The sequence below is a fragment of the Aspergillus piperis genome, assembly GCF_003184755.1.
Source record: "Aspergillus piperis CBS 112811 unplaced genomic scaffold BO85scaffold_17, whole genome shotgun sequence".
Lineage (NCBI taxonomy): Eukaryota > Fungi > Ascomycota > Eurotiomycetes > Eurotiales > Aspergillaceae > Aspergillus > Aspergillus piperis.
The window spans coordinates 501507-521257 of record NW_020291607.1 but is presented as its reverse complement, the minus strand read 5'-3'; the positions used below and the strand labels follow the sequence as shown (position 1 = coordinate 521257).

The 19751-nt window shown below is 52.8% G+C and overlaps 5 protein-coding genes across 5 annotated transcripts; all 5 read left to right on the top strand.

Annotated features, from left to right (window-relative positions):
• The first annotated feature begins 2711 nt into the window (after positions 1-2711).
• On the top strand, positions 2712-5272 carry BO85DRAFT_90697 (C6 zinc finger domain protein). The gene is made up of 3 exons (XM_025665775.1): positions 2712-3901; positions 3952-4229; positions 4289-5272. The coding sequence occupies exons 1-3, from the start codon at positions 2850-2852 to the stop codon at positions 5215-5217; spliced, it is 2259 nt and encodes a 752-aa protein (XP_025512949.1). The 5' UTR covers positions 2712-2849; the 3' UTR covers positions 5218-5272.
• Positions 5273-7064: 1792 nt separating this feature from the next.
• Positions 7065-11562, top strand: BO85DRAFT_451926 (DUF726 domain protein). Its single transcript, XM_025660705.1, has 2 exons — positions 7065-9771; positions 9830-11562. Exons 1-2 carry the CDS (start codon positions 7564-7566, stop codon positions 11126-11128), a joined length of 3507 nt encoding a protein of 1168 aa, XP_025512948.1. The 5' UTR covers positions 7065-7563; the 3' UTR covers positions 11129-11562.
• Positions 11563-11684: 122 nt separating this feature from the next.
• On the top strand, positions 11685-13934 carry BO85DRAFT_451925 (RTC4 family protein). Its single transcript, XM_025660704.1, has 2 exons — positions 11685-13297; positions 13360-13934. The coding sequence occupies exons 1-2, from the start codon at positions 12099-12101 to the stop codon at positions 13625-13627; spliced, it is 1467 nt and encodes a 488-aa protein (XP_025512947.1). The 5' UTR covers positions 11685-12098; the 3' UTR covers positions 13628-13934.
• A 23-nt stretch (positions 13935-13957) lies between these two features.
• BO85DRAFT_90633 (M28 family metallopeptidase) lies at positions 13958-16872 on the top strand. The gene is made up of 3 exons (XM_025665774.1): positions 13958-15004; positions 15056-16431; positions 16486-16872. Exons 1-3 carry the CDS (start codon positions 14092-14094, stop codon positions 16540-16542), a joined length of 2346 nt encoding a protein of 781 aa, XP_025512946.1. The 5' UTR covers positions 13958-14091; the 3' UTR covers positions 16543-16872.
• Positions 16787-18895, top strand: BO85DRAFT_499533 (MFS transporter; the record flags this gene model as incomplete). Its single annotated transcript, XM_025664073.1, has 6 exons — positions 16787-17078; positions 17138-17161; positions 17226-17254; positions 17313-17831; positions 17890-18256; positions 18321-18895. The coding sequence occupies exons 1-6, from the start codon at positions 17030-17032 to the stop codon at positions 18893-18895; spliced, it is 1563 nt and encodes a 520-aa protein (XP_025512945.1). The 5' UTR covers positions 16787-17029.
• Positions 18896-19751: the final 856 nt, after the last annotated feature.

The following is a 19751-nucleotide window of genomic DNA, read 5'->3' as shown; positions in this document are numbered from 1 at the left end:
CCCTGGTCGGTTCACACAAATCGTCATGTAAAGACCGTTTTTGGACGAGATCAATAATTCATCAATACATCAATACATCAATACACCAGTCCACCAGGACATCTCGGGTTTGATCTCTCCGACTGGACTAGTAGCACTACATGAATAGTCGACTGCTACCAACCACCGGCCCTAGAAATCCGCTAGACGCCCGTCTTAGTACCTTGCGTGCGTAGTCTCAGGCCAATAGCATGACGAATCTCGCACGGCCTGTTCCGAATGACTTGGTCCGATGGCGTTTACCTTTGTCCTGGGTTCGCCGGTTTATAGTGCTAAAATGCGTGCAAAGTGGCCCTAAACACTGGGGCCGCGTCATAGTCTGATAGCGGCATTTATCCCCCTCTCCGCCAGAGTCCAATGCCTTCCTTGAATTACCCGCTCTGCATCCATTTGGTCTCTAGTTTCAGGTGACAGTTGTCCTTCCTGCTGCTGTCATCACCCCTAGCTCGGATGACGAGAATGGGTTTTAATCACTGTTCCGGTCAAGCTTTTTTCCCAAAGCCCCCTCACCAATGTGACGGGGTGACGGGGTGACGGTTTTGTGTTGCACGCAGTAGTTAACTGTAAGGGTAGGGAGGAGTCTGCAGTGTTAAAAGTGGGGGAAGCTCCGCTGCATCGAACAGAACGTTGGCTTTAGAATTTACGGCGATCGTCACTCATCATGCTATTCTTGCTCTCCGCTGTTCCTGCCAGTCTTTTCCTTTATTGTGCCCTCACACATAAATAGAAGCCACAGCCATAGCTTGCCGTCTCGGGCGCTGACCAAGGACCACATTGTCTCAGCATCGACCATAGGAATTTAGTAAGATTAGCAAATTTGTACTGAATGAACCGACTGAGATCTCTGACAAGATCCTCTGCTCAAAACAATGTGGTATCGGGTCTCCTTGATCGTCAGCAAACTTTATGCACATTCTCTGTTTTTGAAAGCGAGTCATGTACACGAGACAAGAAATAGGATGCATAACAACAAGCAACATCTTAGTACTTACCAAACATGCCTTATCACTGCACGAAAGGTAGTATCGCATGTCGGGGAGGCGGATTTAGGCTGCCGAGACATGCTGCTCAACTTTAGGGACCATGACACGCAGTCGATCCTGAGGACGTTGCTTGTACACAGTCTGTAGAGCCTAAACCTAAAAATATTTCCGGATTACTTGAGCTGTGCTCGACCGAGTTATGACCAGCCTGCACGCAGTGTCAGCTTTAGAACTGAGGCCATACAAAGGGGTCGAAGGCTCGTAAGCACTGAACTACTATGGAAAGCTCACTCAGCGCGGACTGAAAAGCTGCGTACTATGTATAAGCGTAAAACGTATCATTGATTGGTTGGTGTTCCAAGATACCACTACTGCCTTGGATGGTTGATGCTTGAGCTCACTGCTCTCCTGCCGGCAAGCTGTCGGCAGGCGATCATTCTCGACATGTGATTATATAAATTGTCACAATCACAAACTTGTCAGGTGGTAGTGGAAGATAACACCGGCGAAACAAGACCGTGAGGTGGATTGAAGGATATTGACCGTGACTTGCATACGTCCATTGGCTTGGGATCTATCCAAAGTTAGTAGGAGACAAGCAGCTATCTAGGTATAGAAGCTGACGCATGATAAACAGTAAACACGAGCCTCCACTAAAGAATCAAGGATATTCACGGGCCCTTATAGATTACCACATCGGGCCAAGTGGTGCCTTGCGGCGCTCCATACCGCCGAATGTGGCTGCCTGATTGGTCGGGATGTGGAGGAAGTGTGCCGGCGCATCGGGGAAATCGGTTCCGATGATTCGTCAGGTTTGGGATGTCTTCCTTTTCTATCTTTGACTTCGGGGTTATCGCTGCTAATTTGGGGGGCTAATAGTACTAATCAAGTATCGTCTACGGGGTGCACCAAGAACTAGGCTGTCTCTCTCTCTACATCGAGACTTTTCTCCTGCCGCCTGAGAACTTTGTTCTACTGGAGACAGTCATCAACGGTATAGAGTCTCGAGCCCGTTCAACGGCATACTTCCACTCCATATCCAGCAACGCACTGGGAGATTAATTCTTAAGCAGGGACATAGGACTGTAAGTAGCTTACATGCGGTAAGCACTCATCTGGGCACTAATTAATCTTTGGATCTTCCCGACTACTGTGCACCCAAGATGGGAGACTAACTGTACCATAGTTCCAACTTGATCTAATCTCTCCACTTTGGCTTTCCGCTCGCCAAAGAGAACAGGGGACTAAATTGCACTAGCCTTAGACTTCTTTCCTACAGGCCAAACCCCTCTTAGCAATGGCACCATCTTGGCCCTTAAAAGCACCGAAAAAGGCTCTTTAGCCTTTCCCCCCTTTGTGGCTGGATTCTCACATGACTGAGGCTTGTATGTGTCCCACTGCTTCAGCTGGATTCTGCTGCTGCACCAACTCCGACTACTTGCGGCACCGGGTACATGGCGAGTTCTGCAGTTTCCCCTGCCGGCGGGCGTCCAATTGGATGTCTTCTTCCCAGATTCGACTTTCGATAGACCTGTTGATTTTGTTTTCATTCTTACGATATCCTCCACGTTATCACTTCTGAGGCCCCCTCAAATCTGGTTTGTCAGACAGCAAAGGACGATGTTAATATCCGTCTTTCACATCTACAATTGATTGCATACCGCTTCTGGAGACGAATAATAAGGACCAGCAATATCGCCTAGTCAGCTTCAACAGACGCTGTGCACACTTAATCTGGATTTAGTCTATTATCCTCCGACCCTTGCGTCTATCGTCGATCACCAGTGGCCCGGATACTACGCCTTGTAGCAAGGTGTGGGGGCCAAAATGTCGAAAATACCCACAAATCCTCCAGGCGACTCAAATTCGATACCCCAGGCGGCGACCGCGCAACAATTAAACCGGTCATGCGAATCGTGTCGAGGACTGAAAGTCCGTTGCTTACCCGATCCTTCGACGCCCAACCAATGCCAACGATGTGTGAAAGCCAACAGACCCTGTATCTTCGTGGCGCCCCAAAGGCGGCGACCACGCAAGCGGACTGACTCGCGGGTCGCTCAGCTGGAGAGAGAGATGCGACAGATGCGCTCTTTACTCAAAGACAGGTTACGCGTGGATGAAAGCAGTGCCGAAAGCGTCGGCAGCGAAAGAGAGGACTCTCGGGAACCCGACCTGGGGCCGAGCATCAATGATTCGATGCCCGCAGGTTCAGATCCTCCAAGCAGCGCATCGGGATCGGCTAGACCCATGGACTTTTCACCTAGCTTCCCTTCAAACTCTCCATATCCCAATACCTTCGACGGCGGTGCCACTCCCGGCCTAGCTTCCAATCCTGTATCGTCGAGCTATTCGCTTGAAGCAACTTTAGAAAGGGATGTCGTCGGTCAAGGCTTGATATCACTGGAATACGCCAACGATTTAGTCGCCTTCTTTATCACTGAGCTCACAGCCTTTGCTCCAATCGTCGTATTGCCCCCAGATACAACTGCTTACCAACTGCGTTGCTCGAAGCCGGTGCTGTTCCTCTCAGTCATTGCCGCAGCAGCTGTCTCGTTGGATGCCAACCTGGCCGCTGCCCTCAACCGCGAGATGATTCGAGTGTATGCCGAACGCTTCTTCATTAATGGCGACAAGTCCTTGGAATTAGTCCAGGCATTGTTGCTCATGATTGTCTTTTACTTCCCGCCCGACTCTCCTTTGAAACTGCAATTCTATCAGTATACTCATATAGCGGCCACGATGGCCCTGGAGATTGGCTTGGCTTCAAAACGACGAGTGCCCCAAAGCTCCAGTCGCAGAACGAATAAAAAGAGCGCATATGATGAGCCAATGGCGGAACAAGCGAGAGCCATCTTGTTCTGCTATCATTTGACATCCATGTAAGCTTCAATGCGGTTCCTGTTGAGATTGACATGCTAATTAAGAATAGTGTCGCTATGAAAACACGCCGGCCGAATTTGCTTCTCTTTAACGACTGGATGAGCGAGTGTGTGAAGCACTTGGAACGCTCGCCAAATGCAGTCGATAGACACATGGCCACTTGGTTTGAGCTTCAGCGAGTAGTCGATGAGGCGATGACATCCTTTGGGCTTGACGACACGAGTTCGACTGCCCCGCTTACCGAGTCGCGTCTGCAAGCCGTCCTGAGGTGGTTTGACAACCGGATGCAGACATGGAAGAAAGATCTATCCATGGAGATGCATACAGGTAAACTATTTCCAAAACGGTTAATGTGGGCACGTGAAGTAGCTAATATCATACCTCAGTGCCCATGAATTTCGAGTACCATTACACCAACCTCGCGATCTATGAGCTTGCTGTTGGAGAAGGTTATCGAGATCCTGATGCGATCAAGCAACAATATTATACTCTCCCATCACTGGAAAACAGTGACAAGTCAAAAAGCGCGCCACTGAGTGCGGTCCGTGTAGACTTCACGATCAAGTGGCTGAACGCCGCCCACGAGATGCTCGACTTCTTCCTAGGCTGTGACACGGAGATGCTGCGGAAGATCCCCAACCTCATCTACACCCGGGTCGGAGTGGCCATCCTGTCTCTGCTCAAAATCTACTTCTCCGTTAGATCTGGCGCTCTAGGGGAGTTCGTGACTGCCGAGTCCGTAAATGTCGAGAAATATCTGGATGCATTGACCAGGCGACTAGCGGAGGCAAGCGGTGGTCAGAAGTACAAAATCCCCAGCCGATGGTATCTTGTCGTTGCCATCAAGGCTCGAAATTGGTATGACCGCTTTGTGCAGAAACAGATGCAGAGAACTGCTGGTTTCGTTCCTCAATTGAGCGCTGGTACGCCAATCTCTCCGAGTCATGCCGCCCCTCAAAATCAGCTGCCATTTGACCCATCACAGCCAAATGCGTCCCTGGTAATGAAGACGGAGTACTCCTCCATGGTTCCTTTCCAGGCGATGAATGTGAACTACGGCGTACCGCCGCCGACGGATCAGATATGGCAACCCGACCAGAGCGGAGGTTACCAAAACATGGTTCACATGAATACCTTTGCCGGCTATCAGCCTGCAATGTTGCCTCCTCAGTTTGGATATGATGTACAGCAACAGCGAACACCGCCAGAGAGCGGTCAGCAAGGAAACCCATCACCGGCCAGAACGGGCATGGAGCTTGATGAGTGGATGCCGGACGGCAGTATTTTTGCGATGCCCAGCTTGCCTGGATTCTGAAGAGCAGTCGCTGAAAAGCCCTCGAATCTAGATAGAGAAGATGGACCACCTGGAAGTGGCCATCTGTTTGCACACATTAGCATAGACATGGAAAGCCCTCCAAATCATTTTCATCCACCTGCCATATGGAGAGGCAGGCACGCCAGAAGGCCAGTATTGATGAACACTGCGACAAAAAAGTCTTCAGGATCGAGAGAGAACTCGACTGAGAGCACACAGTAGGAAGAAGAAAAAAGTAAGAGTCCAAGATGGGGCCGCAGACTTAACAACTCTGTCCCACAGTAAGCGATATGCATGCTCAATGTCTCTCGAGGGTACTCCGTCGGGGGCTCGGTAGACATGAAACCTCCGACATCCAGTTGGGGTAGTATGTTTCGCCCAAGGCCCCAACATCAGCGTCCACACCTGTCGGAATTTTCCGAAAGGGGAATATGTGGAGACTTTGATGGCTCCTCGAGCTCGCTCTTCAATGATGGGTTGCTGGTTTAGACCCGGTCATCATGTGGATTGTGGCCTTGTGCAGCTAGCTGCGAGTTCGACTGTTGGGACTTGTGAGGTAGACTACCACTGGCCCATGTGGAGCTGCACATTGAGCAAGCGATTGACCCACGGAGAAATAACCCATCAGAGAGGATCGCCTGATGATCGTGAGATGTCATGAACATGGGGCATATTGAGATTTATGCGGAACTGCACAACGGCAAATAATTGGCCTGGCTCCGTTCCAGTGTCTCTGGATATCGGCCGACAATTCGGAATCGGGCCGAATCTCTCGTCTTCTTGCCGATGACCATGTTCCCCTGCTATTCTGGGATTCGAGTCGCAGGGAACCTTGAATCACGCATACTGTGCTCACGCCCAAGTATTACCTGTATCGATGCCAGTCTCATGACTTCATACTTTGTACAATGACACTGAGGACATCAGAAGACTCCATCAAGCCACGTGCCGCGCCACCCCACCAGGCTTTAAAGGAAGCCATTTCCAGGTTACGCACTATGGTTGGAATCATGGAAGCTCTTATACTTGCATATCTATCGTTGTGTTCGCTGAAAGCACTGGAGCTATCTAGTAAGAACCTTCCCATATGGCAGGGTGGCTGTTATTGCTTGTGCAAGATGGGATACGCAAATTGCTATCCAACGTTATAACTTGGTGACATAGATTGCGAGGATCTTCTGCCTCAATGGTAGAGGACAAGTCTGCTTCTTGGTAACCTTTAAATCACTTACAGGTAGTGGCGACTCGAGGTTCCAGGTAGTTCGACACTTCTTAGTAGATCTCCCTACTAAACAGGTTGATCCGGGACGATGCGGCGGATGGGACAGCCGCAGTACAACTAGGTAGTAGAGACGTGCTCGGTCCTGCATCAGCTGTCAAAAATCAAGCTTTGAGCCTTGACATAAACCGTAGTGCTTGAGGGCGTCTTCAGCTCCAATCAAGGTGACGCTGAAGAAAGTGGCTTGTGGTCATCCGATCATGCAAATGGCAGCCTAGTGAAGTTCCGACCCATGCATGTATTGGGATGACGGAAAGGGCCCCGAGCTATGTAAACAAATTGCTGTGGTATGAGCTGGTTTGCGATTGAGAAAGGCCCCAATAATGGTCCATGCACGACCTGAAACTCAAAATCTGTCACTCTAGCTTGAAAGCACGTTCAACTCTATATCTAAAGAGGATGTTGGAGAGGGAAGCTGAAGCGGATAATCCGCGATCAACATGAGGGGATGGATTGCCTCCGCAGGAAGGGGGATGACCGCTTTCAGAGGCCAGCAGAGCGGTGGTTGCCCACTTTCCCTCCCCAGATGCGGCACCACGTCTCCCGGTCGCAGGCTGCTTTCCAAATCGGCCCCGATTTCATCTGGGCTGACTGTCAACCAGCAGGGAGGAAAGAAGAAAAAGGAGCCATCCTTTCAATTCTGTCCACTACTACCTACAGACTCAATCGAACTTTCAAAATATCCCCCCTAATTCCTTTCTATAATCAACCGAATCCCATCTCCTCTTGCGCCGTCACAGCTCCGTCCCCGCCGTTCGCAAAAGTACCTTGACCCTTCCCTCCCACCTCCGTCACTACCCCAGTCCCATTCATCGGCTCCAGATCCCCCCAGCTGCCTACTGGTGACCCTCGACACGACTCAGCTTCCCTGTCAGGCACATGGGATAGAACGAGTGTCCAGGGAGCAACTCAGTGCAAGATCAGCCACAATCACCCAAAGTGCCTTTTCGCACGAATGGGTCATCTTTGGCCCCATTCATGTCGGAACTTGCACGGTGATATTAGGGATTCCCGAGAAAAACGGCACGAGGCAACTGCATGCATTTAATTTGACACGTCAATGAAGAATGAGCTCAGTTTCCAGCCCGGCTGTTGACCATTCTGTCGACCATCCTGCCGATCAGCCACATATCTCACAACCCCCCAATACTCCGACTCCCTCCGCTCCAGCTGCGGCCACCGAAAGCACCACTACCTCCGACAATGCTGCCACGCAGAAAGAGAATGTCAGACCGGGTGGAGGACAATCTGCAACAGAGCAGGCCGCTGGTTCGGGCCCGGTTATAGAGTCCAAAGTGGAGGAGTTTGACGACTTTGGTTTGCCAATCCGCGTGCGTCCTAAGAGGGAGTCGTCCGAAAGCGAGGAAGTATTTCACGAAGTGGATGAATCACACGGGAATGCGGATGATAGTGGCGATGTGAGCAACCGAGAAGGCCAAGCAACTGCTCCAGAGGGTTCGAACGCGAATTATAAGGTGGAGGAAGAGCCTCAGGGAGCGGCAAACGAAGTAAATAAGGACCCGTCATTGCCGTCTGCGACATCTGTGCCCGAGGATCATGGTCACTCTCCCGGGCAAGTCCCAGAGACTTCCACGGCTAGCGAAAAGCGTGCTCTTTCCGATCACCCGTCCCATCCTTCGCAAGAGGAACCCCCACCGCCGTACACGGAGAGTCCTGCTCAGGAGAATCATGATAACAGTGCCGATCGGTCCTCTATGCAGAAGAAGCGTGCATCTGTGAAGCCTTCCGAATGGTCTCATCAGCGACTCTATGTGGCCGGGCAGTCAGATGATGATAGCGAGGAAGAAGAGGACGATGGGGGGTGGAAAGAAATGCCCGCTTTGGGAGAATTCGATTATTATGATGACTATGGCCGTCTGGTTGCCCGTGGTGCGAAGCAGGAGGATAACGAAGCTGTGTACAGTGGTCTAGGTGGTGCAGGAAAGGGTTACACTCGCGTGCAGTTTGACGAAGATGCCCAATCAGCAACCAGCTTGGATGAAGATACAAGCTATCTTTTCAAGGATTCCGCCGACACTGCCGCCGGCGTAGAGGAGGAGCTGCGCGACCGCGTGAGCCAAATGCAGGCGACAAAGGATCTTCTTACTGAGAGCCAGAGAATCGCTTATGTTGGGGTGACCAGGCTGACTATTCATCAAATGACATTGGACATGAACAAGCTCCCCGCCATCAAGGGCACACGCAAGGCAAGGCAGGCTGGTATCGATGCCATGCGGAAGTGGGGGCAAGCAATGATGGCCAGGCTCTATTCTCACATGGAAATCGACACCGCGGAGCAGGTGATGATAGAGCAATTGGCTGAACATGGCGTGCAGCCGGCAGACCTTGTCCGACCGCTAATGAGTAACGCTCGTGTTGCGAATCCATTGGCGGATGAGCCCGAAACACCAAAGAAGTCGGTGTCCTCGCCTTCATCCCCTAGACTCAGGGAGGACTACCGGAGTAGCATATCCACCGAAATGGACAGGTCCTCCCGATCAACTTCCCCTCCACCATATGAAACCCACGAAGGGGAGGACTTGCCAGAGGTCCGGACCCCATCGCAGCTGCCCACTTCTGCGAAGATCGACATTGATCTCCGCTGGACTGTGCTCTGCGATTTGTTCCTCGTCCTCATTGCAGACTCGGCCTATGATGCGCGGTCACGGACATTGCTTGAAAGGGTTGGTGCTTCGATGGAGGTGTCATGGCTGCAAATTGCCCGCTTCGAAAAGCGGGTCATCGATGCTCTCGAAATGCAGGAGGCTGCAGAAAAGGAGACATGGGACGAGTCGGAGCATATGGAGAAGCGGCGGAAGATGGCCCTCAAGCGCAAGTATATGGTTATGGGCTTAGCCACTGTCGGTGGTGGCCTGGTGATAGGCCTTTCGGCTGGCTTGTTGGCCCCGGTCATCGGCGCTGGTATAGCAGCTGGATTCACCACCGTCGGGATCACGGGGACGAGCGCGTTTTTGGGCGGTGCTGGAGGTACGGCGTTGATTGCCTCCGGCGCTACCTTGACTGGAAGTACCATTGGTCTGAGGGCTTCTCAAAGACGGACTGGCCCTGTTCAGACGTTCGAATATCGCCCCTTGCATAATAACAAGAGAGTCAACCTGATTATCACCGTCGCTGGTTGGATGACAGGAAAGGTGGATGACGTCCGATTGCCTTTCAGTACGGTTGATCCCATCATGGGTGATTTATACTCAGTCTTGTGGGAGCCTGAGATGCTCCGAAGTATGGGTGACACTATTAACATTCTCGCTACGGAGGTAGGCAGCGACACTATGTTCAGATACGCTCATGCGGACACTAACATGCTTGGAATAGGCTTTGACCCAGGGGTTGCAACAGGTCCTTGGCCAGACAGTTTTAGTTGCCCTGATGGCTTCACTGCAACTCCCACTCGTCCTGACCAAGCTGTCCTATCTGATCGACAATCCTTGGAACGTATCGCTTACACGCGCAAATGCGGCCGGACTGATTTTGGCTGACTCGCTGCGAGACCACAATCTGGGAAAGAGGCCAGTGACTCTTCTCGGATATTCACTTGGCTCGCGAGTCATCTTCTCTTGTTTGAAGGAGCTTGCAGACAAGGGCGCGCATGGGCTAGTTCAGAACGTGTATCTCTTCGGGTCCCCGATTGTGGCCAACCGAGATGAGTACCTCAAAGCCCGCAGCGTGGTGTCTGGGCGGTTTGTCAATGGATTCGCTTCCAACGACTGGATCTTAGGGTATCTTTTCCGCGCCACGAGTGGTGGTATCATGCGGGTGGCTGGTCTTGCACCAGTAGAGGGCGTTCCCGGCTTGGAGAACTTCGATGTCACCAAGATTGTGAATGGTCATATGGACTATCGTGCAGCAATTCCTCGGCTGTTGAAGGAAGTCGGCTGGGAAGTTCTGAGCGAAGAGTTCGCCGAGATTGAGGATCCTGATCCCGAGAACCACGCTGAGCGGCAAAGGGAGCTGATCCGTGAGATTGACGAGGCGCGACGAGAGGCTGAGCAAAAGCCGGAAAAGAAGCGGTTTGGTTTGTTCAAACGCGGAAAGTTGGCGCAGAAGAAAGGCTGGGAAACGTACGACGTTGAACGCAACAATGCGATACGCCGGGGCTCCAGCGACACCAACGGCTCCGGAACGGTGCTCTTTGATATCGACGCTATTCGAGCCGAGCTAGCCTCGGAAAGTATCGAAGTCAAGCAGCTTGAATCCACACTTCCCCCGATGAAATTAGACTTGAGTTCACCAGCAAGCCCGGCTCCATCTGCTCCTGCTTCCACCGGCAAAGAGCTGAAGAGCCCTGAAACTCCAGCGCCTCCGGCTCGTGCGTCTCCTGGGACACTCCGCGAATACAGTCCTACTCGTGACGCACACACGCCTGCACATCAAGAGGAAGCAGTAGAGATGACCTTCGATACGTCCTTCCACGATACCCCTCCCCGTTCTCAGTCGTCCTTTGAGCCCGCCGCCTCTCACGATGTACCCCCCACAAGGCCTGAGCTTCGGTCTTCCCTTACGATGCCGGCCCTTGGGGCCAGCACTTTAGGCGCTATGGCTCTGGAGCCAAATGCTTGGGCCGAGCACGACTTTGGCCACGGCGAAGAAGAGATTCAGATGACATTCGAGTGACGATGAACGAGACGATGGGAACGAGCTTCTGTTTGTTTATAAGCTGTTTGTTGATAGACCGAGCCGGGCCTGTGCCGGGGGTTACTTTTCTTAATATGGGTTGCTATAATTTCTTTTTCGTTGTCATTCTACTTGCTTGTGTCCGTGCATGACGCCGCGGGAGGACAATTGCAGTTATGATAAATTCAGAGCCTGGCATGCGATTGCCAAGTTAGAGCCTTATTCTTTGTTGCATACACTTTTCTGAGACATGATACAGCCAGTCTAATTTTCATGCATGCTTGATTCACCTTCCGGTGTGGCTATTTGGATATCAGGTGTTCTGGATGTGCTGGTCGGCATCCCCATTAGTTTAGCATGAAGCAGTCTTTATTACTACCTCTAGTATCAGGAAGCAAATCTTCTCCTCCTTGACCGCAAAAAGGAGTTCTCCATCCATTGATTGACGGTCGATGCGACCAGTCGGCATAGAGCCCAAGCCGACGGGATCATAATTATAGCAGCGGGTGCGGAGAATAGCGTGTCACCACACGCGTCCCTCCTCATCCGATTCCCCAGCCAATTTGATTCATGACTTTCCTCCTCTTCTCTGCCCTCCACACCAAACGACACCCAGCCCAGACCCCGCAAGCACAGATCTTTCCGGGGCATCTCTACTGTTTACAATCAAGGGGGCGGCCCTTGCACATGCTCACACTCGTTCCGTGGTTCACTCCATCACTCAAACGGGGGTCGACCTGCTCTCGTGCTTCTTCATCCAAGCAGCTCGGCCACAGTTGCGACGTGATTATTTATCATTGAAACAAATACTTACTCAAGCCACTTGGCTCTCCCTTCCTTTCTATCTGTATCATTTTGATTTGCAATTCTTCTGTCCCATATCGATATCGACCAGTCTCCACAACAGCCATAGCCAACCCATCCATCTCCACGACCAACTGATCTCCACTACAGCTACGATCTACACACCATGGTCCTGCAAACCCGACCCAAGCCCAACTCCAGCTACGCCTCCAACCGACTCACTCGACAATCCGGCCCCAGCCAATCCCTCCTCTCCACCTTCCGAAACAGCAACGGCAAAGATGAGCGTCCGAAACCCGTGAAACCGGAGCCCGCGACGGACGACGAGCCCATTAGCTCTAGCGACGAAGACGATGTCGTGAACGAGGACGATTCCGAGCCGGAAACCCGCACACGAGTCTCGGGCCCTAGCTTGGATGAGAAGCTCGCCAAGAGCAGATCGCAAACAACGCCGCGCGCCCCGCGCCAACAAAGAGGGAGCGATACAAAGAACAGTACCCCGGCAACGGGCCGCAAACGGAGCTCGCGTGAGATGGTAAACGATGACGCGGATGAAGATAAGGATGAGGGGTTTTTCGCCTCGTTTCGTGAATTGGATAATGGGAATAAGCGACGCAAGAGTCGCGGGTATCAGTCGAGGAAGTCGTTGGTGAACTCGTCGCAGTCGCCGGCGGGGAGTGTCAGAACGCCGAAGGCTTCGAAGGAGGGGAGCAAGAGTATGAGTAATGGGCCAAAGAAGAAGGGCAAGGAGTTCAAGGTTCCCAGGGATATTGAGGACGAGGCGCGTGCGTCGAGCCCCAAGCCTGAATTCAAGCAGCCTCCTCCCATGCCCGAGCCTAATGATATGATCTCGAGCTCTTCACATGCTACTTCGTCTGCTCTGGATGCGGCGGTCTTTGATGATGATGATTCCTCGGTCGGCACGCCGCTTAGTATGGCGTCGTCTAGCTTTATGAATGAGCTTTCGCAGTATGGAGAAGCAGCGCTGCTAGATGAACCGGCCGTGTGTCCGTGGTGCAAAGCGCCTGTGGACCCGGGGGCGCTGTTGCGATTCCGCGCGCAACCGAAACAGCGCATGCGCGAACAGCGACAATTCTGTGACTCTCATAAGCAGACTTCTGCGGAGCAGGAGTGGAGGGAGAAGGGATATCCGGAGATCGACTGGGATACGTTCGATGAGCGAATCGCTCAGCATTTCGCGGACCTGGAGACGATTATGGTGCCGGAGAGTACCTCGTTCTACCGGAATATCCTGGATACGGCGTTGAAGACCGGACAGGCTAAGAATTTCCGCCTTTCGCTGGACGGAGACGGATTGGAAAAGATCTCGTGTGGATATTACGGGACTCGAGGGGCAGGGAAAATGTACGCTTCACCTTTGCATCTACTTGATATGGTCTTCTATGGGCGCAGGCTAATTGAAATAGGCTACAAGCGATCACCTCGCGATACGGGCGGAGGCTCCGTCGGCTAGCGGCCGATGATCAGATTGTGAAGATGGCTGGGCCCGTCGGATATGCGCAGGAGGTGTTGGTGCCAGAGTTGGCGGTGCGACTGGTCAAGGAGGACATGGGGGTGAATGAGGAGACGGCACGGCAGATTCTCCGCGAGACAATTGATCTTGGGGAGAAGGTGAACTTTGCCTTGAATGACAAGGTGCCGGTGCCGGAGGAGTCTGGAGATGAGGTGCAGTGAGATGCATGGGATAGTTATTCATATACTGGTCGGACTCTGTTTATTGGGCAGTCCTGGGACCAATGCTGTGTTGTATATAAGGCGATGAGTGATACCTCTCTGTTCGCTAGCTAGCTAGCCAGGCTGTTATGCCGTGATTTTGTCGGGAGAAATGAAAATGAATATGGCGCGTGCAGGAGACGAATTGACACCATTGTGACTCCACAGTTGGTGATGCTTCAGTCCGGCCGAGGTGGAGCCGGCGATAAGATAGCGGAGACAGCTGATTAGCTGATAGCTTGGTTACGTCGTGCGGAGCTGTCCGAACCCTTCCTTCTATCCATAGTGAGAAAGTACTACTGCTGCTGCTAGTTACTCCTCACCTCCCATCTCTCTCTGACTCTTCCTCTTCCATCACACTTCCATCTCCCCTCTTTCATGAGATGGATAGTATCCCAATTTATCTCTAATCTAGTATCCCAATCATGCCCCCCGAAATGCGGGAAAAGGCCGATGCCTATCATTACTCCACCATGCCCAGCGAATCTACGCCTCTCCTCACCACGGTCGGCGTCCGCCCCCATCGACACCGCTACCCACATCACTCTCTCCGCCGTTTCTGTACCATCACTCTCACCTCCATTCTTACCCTCTCACTCTGTCTCTTCCTGACCCCCACCGCCCTCCTCCCCCGCGCTCACGGTTCCATCTGGAGCTACCTCCCCTGGGCGAATCCCTTCCCCCACTCCTCCTGGCCTGAAGGCCATGGCCTCAGCTACGCTGAGCTCCAAGCTGTCTTGAAAGAAACCCCGAGCGCCCAGAAGGCTCGCGAATGGAGCACCTACTACACCGCTGGTCCGCACCTGGCCGGGAAGAACCTCAGCCAGGCGGTCTGGACCAAGGAACGCTGGGCTGAGTTCGGGGTCCCTGAGACTGAGATCGTGGCATATGATATCTTCCTCAATTACCCTGTGGATCATCGGTTGGCATTGCTGAAGAAAGACGAGGTCGTATTCGAGGCAACCCTGGAAGAGGACGTGCTGGAGGAGGACCACACCAGTGGGCTGCCTAACCGCGTGCCTGTGTTTCATGGATACTCGGCCAGTGGGAATGTCACAGCGCCGTATGTATTTGTGAACTACGGTACTGTGGATGACTTCCAGGACCTCGTGGATCGGAATGTCAGTCTGGGAGGCAAGATTGCTATTGCCAAGTATGGACGGATCTTCCGCGGATTGAAGGTCAAGAGAGCGCAGGAACTCGGTATGTCTGGGGTGATCCTGTATGATGATCCCGAGTCCGATGGGGAGATTATCGAGGAGAATGGATATGCTCCGTATCCGGAGGGCCCGGCTAGGAACCCGAGTGCTGTGCAGAGAGGAAGTACCCAGTTTTTGAGTAAGTTATCCTATCTTCCCGCTTGGTTGTTGGATAGAGCTGACTGAGTAGGTATCGCACCGGGTGACCCGACTACTCCCGGATACCCGTCCAAGCCGGGATGTGATCGTCAGGATCCTTATGAGTCTATTCCCTTGATTCCCTCCCTGCCCATCTCGTATCAGGAGGTGGTGCCGTTGCTTAAGGCCCTGAACGGTCACGGTCCCAAGGCGTCCGACTTGAACGAATACTGGCAGGGCGGTAAGCTGGGCAGCAAGGGCGTCGAGTACTACATTGGCCCGACCCCGGATGATGTCCAGATCAATCTGTACAATGAGCAGGAGTACGTGACGACTCCTTTGTGGAACGTCATTGGTGTCATCAAGGGAGCCATCCCGGATGAGGTCGTGATCATGGGCAACCACCGTGATGCCTGGATTGCCGGCGGCGCTGGAGATCCGAACAGCGGGTCTGCCGCTCTCAACGAAGTTGTGCGCAGCTTCGGCGAGGCGCTCAAGGCTGGGTGGAAGCCGCTCCGTACTATTGTCTTTGCCAGCTGGGACGGCGAGGAGTACGGATTGCTCGGATCCACCGAGTGGGTGGAGGAGCAGCTCCCCTGGTTGTCCAAGGCTAACATTGCCTATCTCAACGTGGACGTGGCAGCGTCAGGAACGAGCTTGCGCCCGAGGGCCAGCCCGCTGTTGAACAAGCTGATCTACGAGGTCACCGGGTTGGTGAAGTCACCCAACCAGACTGTGCCTGGGCAGACCGTCCGGGACCTCTGGGACGGTGATATTGCCACCATGGGTAGTGGCAGTGACTTTACGGCCTTCCAGGACTTTGCTGGTGTGGCGAGCTACGACCTTGGATTCAGCCGCGGTCCGAAGGACCCAGTGTACCACTACCACTCGAACTACGACAGCTTCGACTGGATGGACCGGTTCGGCGACCCGAGCTGGAAGTACCATGAGACAACCACCAAGATCTGGGCTTTGGCAGCGGCCAAGCTGGTGGAGACGCCGGTGATCGCCTTTAATGCTACGGACTACGCGCTGGGCCTGGAGAAGTATCTTGACAAGATCAAGCCGGCGGCGAAGCAACTCCCCGAGGGAGCATCGTTCGACTTTGGGCCGCTTGACGCAGCGATCGCTAAGTTCCAAGCCGTGTCAGCGAAATTCGACGCCTATGCGGCGGATCTGACTGAGCAGCTGGGCGACGATGTGCCGTGGTACCACTGGTGGAGGAAGGTGCGGCTCTACTTCCAGATCCGCATCGTCAACGACAAGTACAAGGGGATTGAACGGCAGTTCCTGTACCAGCCGGGTCTGGATGGACGCAGCTGGTTTAAGCACGTAGTGTTTGCACCAGGCATCTGGACGGGATACTCGGGCGCGACGTATCCAGGATTGGTGGAGAGCTTGGAAGCGGGTGATTTGCTGAATTCTCAGGTGAGTAACCCAGATTTACGTAGCTGATTAATTTCAGCGGCTAACGAGGTCTAGAAATGGCGCGCGATTATCATTGAGCGCATTGAAGCTGCAACGAAGCTACTGCAGTGAGTCAGATGGACGTGATTGGAGATGAATGCCGATTGGCGGATGCCAGGTGACTGCCGTTGGAGCAAGGGAGTCAAGGAAGGAGAGTGTGAATGTATGTATGTCTTATTGGTGTATGTGCAAGTCTTCAAAGTCATTCTTTCGTTGGAGACAGTTGGAGAGCATGAGACGGGAGATTAGTACGGAGTAGTATTAAGTAGAGAGATAGCAGTTAGAAGCGGGCATGTTGATTGCTTACCGATTATCTTCAAGTGATTGATTGCTTACTTTCCCCGCCGGCGATCGACCCACCGCGAGGCTATTCGCCATTTTAGGGCCTGCTTAGCGTGTCTTAAGACTGTCTTCTACTGCCGAGTGCCGATTAGTTGGTTGGCCCTGGTCACACGCGCTGCTTGTTGAGTCTTACTCTTGTCTTTTTTCTTTTCCTCTCCCTCTTCTTTTCTTCTTTCATTCCTCTCTTCAAAATATTTTTGGGGGTAGTCTGCTCACCATGTTGGAGAAACCCGCCCGGCTGCCTGTTCGGCAGCTGGTCATTCTCTGTATGTACTGCAAATCAAATCTCCTAAGTTTATAGCGGTATACTGACCGATATACATAGCAATATGTCGCTTCGCAGAGCCGGGTACGTCCACTCAACATACCTTCTCAGTAATCAATCACTTCTAATAAATATACAACAAAAACAGTCGTCTTGACCTCCGTCCTTCCCTACCTGGTACATCTCCCCCATTCCCCCCCAACTCCAAACCAAAACCAAAACTAAAAATGTACAGCCCGAAATGATCGACCACGTCGGGGTCCCCAAATCCGAAATCGCCAAATGGGTCGGCATCACCAGCGCGGTGACCTCTTTCTCGCAGGCCCTGATGGCCGTCACCTGGGGCACCCTCTCCGACACTCTCGGCCGCAAGCCCATCATCCTGGTCGGACTCACCTGCACCATGGTCTTCTCGCTTCTCTTCGGCTTCTCCTCGTCCCTCTCCATGCTGGTCGTCTCCCGCGCCCTGCTGGGTCTCATGAACGGCAACGTGGGCATCATCCGCACCATGGTCGCGGAAATGGTTCCTCAGAAGGAACTCCAGCCCCGCGCGTTTAGTATCATGCCGCTGGTGTGGACGATCGGGAGTATTTTTGGTCCGGCGTTTGGAGGCGCGCTGGCAAGGCCCGCGGAGAAGCATCCGGGGTTGTTTGGGGGGTCGGAGTTTTTGAGGAATTGGCCGTTTGCGTTGCCGAATATTGCTGCCGCGGCTTTTTTTGTCGTGGGGATTGCCACGGGATGGTTGTTTTTGCATGTATGTTTGTGTCTATTTGGGAGGTTGAAGGGGGTGATGTGCTAATGTGGATGTATAGGAAACGCTGGCGGCGAAGAAACATCAACGTGACTATGGGTTGGTTGTTGGGGAGGCATTGACTAGCTCGTGTACTTCGTCTCGGAAGAACAAGTCAGAGTCTCATGCATCGGATGCAGAACGAGAAGCATTGCTTCCTCAGTCAACTACTACTCGTCCAGCAACAGCAGCAAAGAAAGCCAAACCAACCTGGGCCGAGATCTTCACCCCGCAATCCCGACTCGTCCTGCTCGCTTACGCTCTCATGTCCATGCACGCCATGGCCTTTGACTCCGTCCTGCCTGTCTTTCTACACAGCCCGGTGCAGCAATACGATGGTAATCCCGACATGAAGCTGCCCTTTAAATTCACTGGTGGATTCGGCATCGGTACGTCCTCCCATCCCCACCCCGTCTCAGCTCTCACCGCCCCATACTAAATGGAAGATAATAGACTCCCAAACCATCGGCATCTACTACACCCTAATCGGCATCCTGGGCATGTTCATCCAATTCCTGATCTTCCCATGGGCCGCCCACCGCTTCGGCGTACTCAACTGCCTGAAAGCCGTGGTCAGCGTGTTCCCGGTCATCTACATGCTCACGCCATTCACGGTGCTCCTTCCGGTTCCGTGGCTGCGCAATGTGGCCATTTTCTTGCTCATGTTTGGGAAATTGGCTGCGTCGATTTTCGGGTTCCCGTGCACGACGATTCTGTTGACGAACTCGGCGAGTAGTATGAGTGTACTGGGGACGTTGAATGGGGTTGGTACGAGTGTGAGTGCTGTGGGGAGGGCGGTGGGACCTGCTGTGATTGGGGGGGCGTATTCGTGGGGAGTGAAGAGGGGTTGGGGGATTTTGCCGTGGTGGGTGTGTGGGGTGTTTGGGATGTTGAGTGCGGTGCCGGTGGGGTGGATTGGGGAGGAGAATGCGTTGCAGGGGGATGATGCAGAGGGAGTTAATGGTGATGAGGGGGAAGAGGAGGGAGAGGGGGAGGAGGGAGGGTATGGAGCTATTGGGGGGAGGTAAATATATGAAGAGGGGAGAAGAGGGCAGGGGAAAAGAAAAGTTGATTGATTCATTGTTTGGGGTACGGTGCATGCATGCATATATATGATGTGATATTATGATATGATATGATATGATATGATAGAATGGACATGAAAGTGATATATACTTTAAAGTGGTAAGTTGTACATGGAATACATAGCAGAGAGTATATAGATGGTAGTGTAAGCAACCAACCAATCAGCATCCACAAATTACACTAGCCTACCTTACCTACCTAGGTACTACCCCAGCTAGATCATGCCATCATCCCAGTCCGTATTACATAGCTACTCACAACCACCACCTCACATCTACACCAAACACCCACCCACCCACCAACACAACCCCAAAACCACAATGGTACGTCTTCCCCCTCTAACCCAATCCTACCACCCCCCAAACTAACAACCAACCATGAACTAGTCCACCACAACAACAACCAAAGTAGCAGCCCTCCTCACAATCCTCACCTCCATCGGAGGCATAACCGGCTACCTGCGCGCGCGCTCCCTCCCCTCCCTAATCGCCGGACTATCCGTCTCCTTCCTGTACCTGCTCTCGTACCTCCGACTGCGCGCGAACCAGCCCTACGGGGCAGAGATCGGTCTTCTGGCCTCGATTATCCTCGGCGGTGCGTCGATCCCTCGGGCGATTAAGACGGGGAAGGGGGTTCCTACGGGGTTGGGCGTGGTGGCGGTCCTTGGGGGGGTGGTTTTTGGGAATGCACTTCTTAGTGCTAATTAACTAGCTAGCCTAGTTAGGTAGCTAGTTAGTTAGCTGGGTAAGAGGGAGGATGTAAGTGGGAGATGAGATGGAGGTGTATGACATAGGTTAC

Coding starts and splice junctions, on each gene's coding strand:
- BO85DRAFT_90697 (XM_025665775.1), top strand. CDS start 2,850: ATGTCGAAAATACCCACAAATCCTCCAGGCGACTCAAATTCGATACCC. Junction 3,902..3,951: donor TGCTATCATTTGACATCCAT/GTAAGCTTCAAT, acceptor AATTAAGAATAG/TGTCGCTATGAAAACACGCC. Junction 4,230..4,288: donor ATCCATGGAGATGCATACAG/GTAAACTATTTC, acceptor ATCATACCTCAG/TGCCCATGAATTTCGAGTAC.
- BO85DRAFT_451926 (XM_025660705.1), top strand. CDS start 7,564: ATGAGCTCAGTTTCCAGCCCGGCTGTTGACCATTCTGTCGACCATCCT. Junction 9,772..9,829: donor TTAACATTCTCGCTACGGAG/GTAGGCAGCGAC, acceptor TGCTTGGAATAG/GCTTTGACCCAGGGGTTGCA.
- BO85DRAFT_451925 (XM_025660704.1), top strand. CDS start 12,099: ATGGTCCTGCAAACCCGACCCAAGCCCAACTCCAGCTACGCCTCCAAC. Junction 13,298..13,359: donor ACTCGAGGGGCAGGGAAAAT/GTACGCTTCACC, acceptor TAATTGAAATAG/GCTACAAGCGATCACCTCGC.
- BO85DRAFT_90633 (XM_025665774.1), top strand. CDS start 14,092: ATGCCCCCCGAAATGCGGGAAAAGGCCGATGCCTATCATTACTCCACC. Junction 15,005..15,055: donor AGGAAGTACCCAGTTTTTGA/GTAAGTTATCCT, acceptor CTGACTGAGTAG/GTATCGCACCGGGTGACCCG. Junction 16,432..16,485: donor GTGATTTGCTGAATTCTCAG/GTGAGTAACCCA, acceptor AACGAGGTCTAG/AAATGGCGCGCGATTATCAT.